Source organism: Hippocampus comes, unplaced genomic scaffold, assembly GCF_001891065.2.
Source record: "Hippocampus comes isolate QL1 unplaced genomic scaffold, H_comes_QL1_v1.1 scaffold9, whole genome shotgun sequence".
In the NCBI taxonomy this organism is placed as follows: Eukaryota; Metazoa; Chordata; class Actinopteri; order Syngnathiformes; family Syngnathidae; genus Hippocampus; species Hippocampus comes.
In genome coordinates, this window is record NW_017805275.1 from 510,238 (window position 1) to 517,892 (window position 7,655).

Below are 7,655 nucleotides of genomic sequence, written 5' to 3' on the forward strand. Positions count from 1 at the left end.
TGGAGTCTGGAAATTACGATAATTCTTTTTTTTTTTTCTCTGCTCCTGTTTAATTATAATTTGTAATTTAATGTTTAGGCGTGCTATTTTCAGATTCACTATTTGTGAAGAAAAAAAAAGAGGAAATATGATGAAAGTAAATGTATATTTTTTCAACTTCAAATTCATCAACACCATCGAAACGATGTGTACCATTCATTTATGTTCTTTTTGTTTTTCTTGGCAAAATCAATTGAATATTGAGTGCGCAAATGAGGTGACGTGATCAAAATAAGTGACGCGTAGCAAATGATTTAAAGAGCTATGTTGTTCTTTAGGCTCACAGATGAGTGTGGTCTTGGCAGATCCTGAAAATATGACACTCTTAAATATTGCAAAGCAGCAAGTGAATGCCTATAGATAATTAGCAATGTTTGGCGTAGTGGCATGCATTGCCTCCAAAAGGAACAGGCAGCAAACTCTCAAGGCGGGGTGGAGTAGTAGGGGTTGGGGGTGGATAAGGTAAAAAGCCAGATGAGGCACTAGCTGCAGGCCATGACTTTAAATTATATATTGATGACAGCCCATGATAAAAAAAAGACCAGATTTAGTATCCAAAATCAATTCCCACCTGCACTGATAAGCGGGGATTGGCGAAAGCCACCCAGTTTATGACAGCATTTAAGCCACAGACACGTTTTCCTCACAGTGCGGTCAATAGAAGCAATGAGCGAGTGGAGGTATGGCGTGACGAACACAGGCACTTTACAGCCAATGATCTGGTGCCTGTGTGGGTAAATGACATGTCTGGCAAGACGCTTGTGGCAAGCGACGATCGGCACTAAAGAGCCAGGTTTTTCACGATGAGATTGCTTCAACAGACATCACACATTTCATCAACATTCTTAATTTAAAAATGTACTTGCATTTGTTCCTCCCACAATTTAAAACAGTACCAAGACATCCTAACACCTGTCACATGCGCTTATCAAACAACATGAGGATCAATAATTATATCCGTTTGTACACTAATTTTCTTGTCTTTTTCAAAGCTAGCGGTCTATTCTCATCCCGCCCCACATGCTGCAGGGGCGATGGCAACACAGCTTTTGTTACCATGACAAGTAAACACGGAGCTATGGGCGGTGGAACACAGCACCTCACCAGTAATGTGACTGTGAACTGTGAAGCACACTTGGCACCAAGGCGCCGAATTACTCTTTTGTCAATACTGTGTTGACCTGTGTATGTGGAAGCATCGAAGACAAATATGACCCCCACAAAAACGCCCTGACAATTTCACCAAGCAATCAAGAAGGTGCTGCTTTTCAGAAGCCATTTTGTTTTTTTTGTTTTTTTTTGCTTGTTCATGCTTATCCGTGCTTAAAACAAAGCCCAGTACAGTCCTAATTTGATAGAGTAGTCTTTCACTCCTCTACATCCAGCCTAAAAATGAATGCCACTTGCACAAAGCCACCATGGGCTAATTTATACCTTCCCTTATTGGAGTAATGCAATCACAATCATCAACTTTGAAATGCAATAGACAACATACGTTCAAGCTTTTCTGCTTTTCTACCTCGGGGTTGCAATAGACAGCATACGTTCAAGTTTTCTGTTTTTCTACCTCAGAGTTTTTCCATTCTGTGAATTTTAATTAGCACAGACAAAGCGAGAGCAGTCACTCTTGGCTTATGAACAATAAATAAATAATGAAAAAATTATAAAAATGAAGTGATCTACTGCAAGTATGTTACAAAATGACCTCGGTTTAATTAGAAAGTGTGTAACTAACAATTACAATAAAAACTAAATACCTATCCACATAATGTCCGACCTGAGCCATCACACAAGCATCACATGAAAGCAAACAAATCAAAAATAGATGGGAGTCAGTCAATATTACAAATCCGTGGAGCCGTTGTCGTAACGCTTCAACAGAGCCTGATCTGTTGGAGGCAGGGATCTCCCAGGAGAAAAGTCAATTTCCTGCTCATTTGTACAGCAATCCTTACAATTATCTGTGTTCTTATCGGAATCTCCTGACAGACACGCTGGAACAAGTTTTTCCAGGAGGTTATTAATAGTAACTTGCAAACTGTCATGGCAATGAGTACTTTGTTTAAATATTGGAGATCTAAATCTGTTTTGCTGAAGTATGATGAATGGGTCGTGAAGACAAAAATGGCAGCAGTCGTTCAATAAGCGGCAAGTAAAGCAATCATCACTTGGTCACTTGGTCCTCTCCGTACGTAGGCCTCTCTCCCTTTTCTCTGCACCATTATCAACAATCTTGATGCATATAATCAAAGTCAAGTACTCAAAAATTCTTTCTTAGGACGGAAATTCTCATGTACAGTACATTCTTCCGAAGACCATACGGTGTTTCCAAGTAAAGTTGTTGGACATATAGTGGTAATAATAGTTTGTGGAAGTTTTGGGGGGTTCAAGGAGCAGGGCCGGCCTCCCAACAGCCTGGTTGATGAATCTCTCTCCTGCTACAGTTGATCCGATTTGGCTATCTCCTCCCATATGGCGGGGGACCGAAGGTGCTATTTGAGGAATGGGAAGAGGGATCACATTGCAGCAGGTTGCTTTTCAGACAAGGCAGGTGTTGTAAATGTCCAGGAGGGAGGGGAGTGAGCCACCACTTATCTTCCGTGGGCATGTTCCCAATGTAGGGCAGGGTTGGGCTGCGGTTGGCAACAGCAGATTTGATTGAATAGGTGGGAATGCAGAGTACAAGTCGTGGCTCAGCAGGGTGATGGTAAAGCCTCCACAATGGACCTGCATGCTGAGCATGCTAGCCATTGATCAGGTACTGCGGGATTCTTACGGGTGGTGGATAGAGAATCGGTCGCGGATATTGTGATTCATTCAGGTCAGGTTCATTGGAGGGAAATTATGTAACACGATTAATAAAAAAAAAAAAAAAAGTTAACGATCAATTGCACATGGGTTCGAGGACAGAATTTGGTCTTCCTAAAATAAAGACATCAATAATTAGTCCAGTGTCCTTTTTACTCTTTTTAAGATGGACCACAAATGAAGTACCGAGAGGTTGTGGAGGAAACACATATGACTGATCCACCATGAAGCGAGGGAAGGAAAAAGAAATGAAAGCAAGAGCATTCTGGAAGTCATCACTCATCCGGAGCTGGTGGAAGCTAGACAGGTCGGTTTCCTAATATTCCTCATGACAGACTGTCCTTTTCCACTGCTGACCTCCCCAATCCTTCTCTATTACTACTTCCAGGGACCAGGGACGAGTATCCCTTAGACGGCCGGTGAGGAAATTGTTTCCATTTCCAGCCATGGCTGTGAGGCTACAATGACTAATGGTTGTGTGGACTTGAAGCACAAGTGACAGACATACTGGAAAGGATAGGAAGAGGTGAACATTTGAACTTCATTTCCACTGTCATACGCATGCATTTTCAATGTGGTTAGGTGAAGAATAAGGTGTTGACATATAAATACTGATTTTATGATGAAACATTGTTTTCACTTGTCCTGATACATTCGGCAGTGGTGTTCCTCATGGACAGGTGTTTTGGACCCAACTAGATTAAACTGATCCTCACAAGCAACAATGTTCAGTTAAAAAAAAAAAAAAAAAAACAACAACAAATAATAAATAGATAATAGCTGATGACACCACAAATTCTCAGTGCCATTATATGTTCATTACGGTTTGATGAGTAATTGTAATCTTTTCATTCAACCAAACAGAAGCAAGGTGCAAGATGTTTCATCACCTTAACCAAATCTAGGTCACTTTTTTCGATTGATGATTTTCAATCATGTGATTAATGTTATCTACAGAATCAAATATGTTCTAAAAAAAAAAAAAAAATCTAAAGCACATACATTACCATGTCCGGGTGCTCAAAAATCAACCAACTTTAAATTTGAATCCATTTAACCCAATATCCGAACATAGCATGTGAACCTGAAGGTTCTTTCTTTTTCTTTTTCCCCAATGAAAATGTTCAATACTGCGGGCTCACTAGCAGTGATATTTTTGCCCAAATTAAGCCTTCTGCAAGAAAGTCTTTCTGCTTCAGCACAAGAGGAAATCGTCTCAACCCAAGGATCCCTCGCAAGTCCATTGAAACAGAAAGACAAATGATCTCTTCTGCTTTCCTGCTCATCCAGAAAGGCATTTTGTCTAATACAGAGCCAAGTACATCGATGAGTTTAAATGGAAAGCGGGTGCCGCTTTATTATGCTGCAGTGCTTTGAAATGAATGTGGATAATAGATATATTCACAGCAGTATTAATATTCTCAAAGCCCCCCTCCGACCCTCATATTCTCCATTTTCTCTCTCTCCAAGGCACCAAAGTACTTTGCCCTTGGCTATGTCTTATACTAAATAGATTTATGAGAACATTTGTGTCATATTTTCTCTTTTCCCGCATTGTCAAGACAGAGTGTCACTGCGGTACTCAGCGCCCAGACTTTGCATTTGCATTGCCAGGCTCATCTCTGGAGTGACGTTAACGAGGCCAATTGGCCAATGACACTTTGCGAGATTGGGCTGCTGATATCAAGGCGGGGTCGCAGTATGAAAATATTGACTCCTATGGTTAACGTCACAGGATTATGGTCTCAATAACCAGCCATGAGGACGGAGAGAGTCAATAAAATGGTAAGGACACAATATCTCTTCATCATCATTGGCTATTCACATCGCTCCAAACAGATAAGAACATCCATTTGTACATGAAACCAGATGAGAGGGCAGAAACGGGCCTACATTATGAATAACTGTCATACACATGAACTCTCTTGCTAACCAAAACAATAGCACTGAAGGAGATGGACAGGCTCAAATGGATGCAAGTCTGGGGTTCTACAGCATGTGCTCAGTGAATATTAAAGATGATCTTACATCATGCAGAGGCAGTGTCTTACAGGCAGCCATCTTTGAATGTGAAATGATTGAATGTTCTTGTCATTTTTCTGCTCTTCAGAATCGTCTTTTTTATTTAGTTTTAAAAAATAACATGAACTCTTGAATATAATTCCAAAAATGTCTCCTAACATGCAGGTGGGGGAAAAAAAAACATCTGGCCGCTATTTGTGGAAATATGGTATAGTAATAATGATTTTACTGCAGATGAATTCATCCGTGCATGACACCAAGGTGAGAGAAGGTAGTCATTTAATCATGTGCAAAGAGTGGCATAGATAATTATGAAATTCCCTCTCAAAAAATGTCTCTGTACTAATGAGTGAAAAGTAGTGGATAACTTGTCAAGCTCTGGAGCATTTTTAGCCGACTGACTACATGTGAATCTTTCTCATCATATTTACTCGTAACCATCAAAACGTTCGTGACACAAGAAGAGTAGACATCCAACGCTTAAGTGGAACCTTGTATTCTCCAGTCACTCAAGATTGGAAAACTCAAATGTTGTCCAAAGATTAAAACAACTCTTAGCTTCAATTGGTTTGAATATCATGACATTTTTATTATTATGGTACAGAGCTGCTAAAGTTATCTGCTTCTGTCGTCCTTGAACAGTTCCCGAGTGGCTTTGGCGTGAATCACTTATTCCAACTGTTTTCTAATTGACTAAATTACTTCAATACATTTTACAAAGCTGATTAACTTGGGAAAAAAAATTGTTGCCTATAGACATGAATACATGAGGACTATTCAACCCTCCAACACACTTGCAGGCTGCATGAGTCAATTATGTAATCATTTGAAGTAGATGAAATGAGTAATTATGATGTTTGAATTATTTAATGAGAATGCACATATTTGCCCAAAGCCTAAATGACTGCTGTAATACAAACAACTCCATTTTACTCTATTCCCTGAATAATAGCTGTGATCAAACCAGACCGAATTAACTCCAAATAAAGTCACTTTCCTAAAATAGATGCCTTCTTGAAATAGATACCTTGACATCTTATATTTCTTTAAAAGTAAATATAGATGTGATTAAATGAATTTAAAACAAATACAATAAAAAAATTGAAGTGAAGTAACTCAGTTCTTCGACTATTGTTCACCCGGGCATTCGAGAGGGGGATCGGCTGATATTGATTATGATACCAATCATGTGAATTTGCTGCACATTTTTCAATTTTGAGCTGCTCATCAATGATTATTTAATAATAGAGTAATCATTTATTGATTAGAAAAAAGGGAAGAGATGCTACACTGCACACAGGTTGGTTTCTAGTTGGCTGCAGGCTGCAAAGTGTGAGCTTAGGGTGATAGGTTTTTTTTTTTTTTTTTTTTTTGTGATCAGCAGTGGAAGGCATTGATCAACATATGCAGATCACGTACTTTTTCAAGGAAATTGGCCATTCACGATCGGTGGCCGATGGATCCGGAGCACCGTACGATTTATTACCTACCGGTAATTCTATTCACAGAAACTATACCATTTTCACTTGATATAAAATTGAGAAATAATATTAATATTTCATATCCTATACAGTAATACCAAAGACATGTTTATAAAAACAAAGCCTCTCCCCAAACAGACGATTGTAACATACCTTTGCTGGCACTCTCCACATGCTCCAGTTCTTCTGGAAACCTCAAAATTTCTGGGTATGCCTCATCACATTTCTCAGCCAAAAAATGAAGCAGCGTTGTGTTCTGACTGATCGATTTGGTATCTCGCAGCTACAAAAGGAAAAAAAAAACATATATCCATATTATTTCCAACATTTATATTCAAGCAACTAGAGCATACAGAGGTTTAAGCAGCTTAGTGACTGGAGGGCAAAACACACGTGCTGACTGCTTTGAGGAATCCAAAACACAATTATATTTTCAAAAATGTATTTCTAAAAGATGATCCGAGGTGGCAAGGTGAAAGCAGAAGCTTAGGGAGCTGCATGGAATGGAGGCCTTAACCGCACAGTTAACGACTGAGGTTTGATGTATTTCAAAAGAGATGGATACCTATAGTGTGATACCGCTTTACCTGACTGGAACACCACATGATGTTTATATATGTTCGTCCACAGAGGTACGTATTGACTTTTCAATCATCGGCTGCCTTCCACTTTCTAAGTCCACAGTGTGTTTTTCATTTTCTTATGTATTTGTGTTGTGTTTTCAAGGAATGTTTGGTGTAGTGTTGTTCTATAGGAAACAAAGTAAGACATCAATAAATAAATAATAGATGATGCGAAGTCAAGTTGAAAGTCTGCTGCCAAGATGAATAAAGTAGGATGACAATGAATGACCAGAATTGACCTGCGTTTTAAACCTGTTTTTGTAAGACTCTCTCTCTATCTATCTATCTATATATCTATATCTATAGATATAGATCTCTCTCTCTCTCTCTCTCTCTCTCTCTCTCTCTATACTATATATATACATATATATATATATATGGCCGGTGGACGACTGGTTAGCGCGTTGGCCTCACAGTGTAGAGGTGCAGAGTTCAATTCCGGCTCCGGCCTTCTTGTATGGTGTTTGCATGCACTCCCCGTGCGTGTGTCGGTTTTCTACGGACACTCCGGTTGCCTCCCGCATTCCAAAAAACATGCATGGCAGGCTGACTGAACACTCTAAATCAGGGGTGTCAAACTCATTTCACATGGTGGGCCACATACGGCCTCGGTAGATGTCAAGTGGGCCAGACCATTAAAATGATACCATACTTTGCTATAAATAACCAAAACAACATGTCT

The 7,655-nt window shown here is 39.5% G+C and overlaps 1 protein-coding gene across 9 annotated transcripts in view; it reads right to left on the bottom strand.

Annotated features, from left to right (window-relative positions):
* diaph2 (diaphanous-related formin 2) overlaps positions 1 to 7,655 on the bottom strand; it is a 375,631-nt gene that overhangs the window by 135,400 nt on the left and 232,576 nt on the right. For all 9 annotated transcript variants that reach the window (XR_002168264.1, XM_019869829.1, XM_019869828.1 and 6 more), the window contains one exon: positions 6,504 to 6,633. Coding sequence is in view for 8 of the 9 variants with exons in the window: in XM_019869829.1 (XP_019725388.1) it covers positions 6,504 to 6,633 (130 nt within the window). In the remaining variant the exon portion in view is untranslated. The remainder of the gene's footprint in view (positions 1 to 6,503; positions 6,634 to 7,655) is intronic.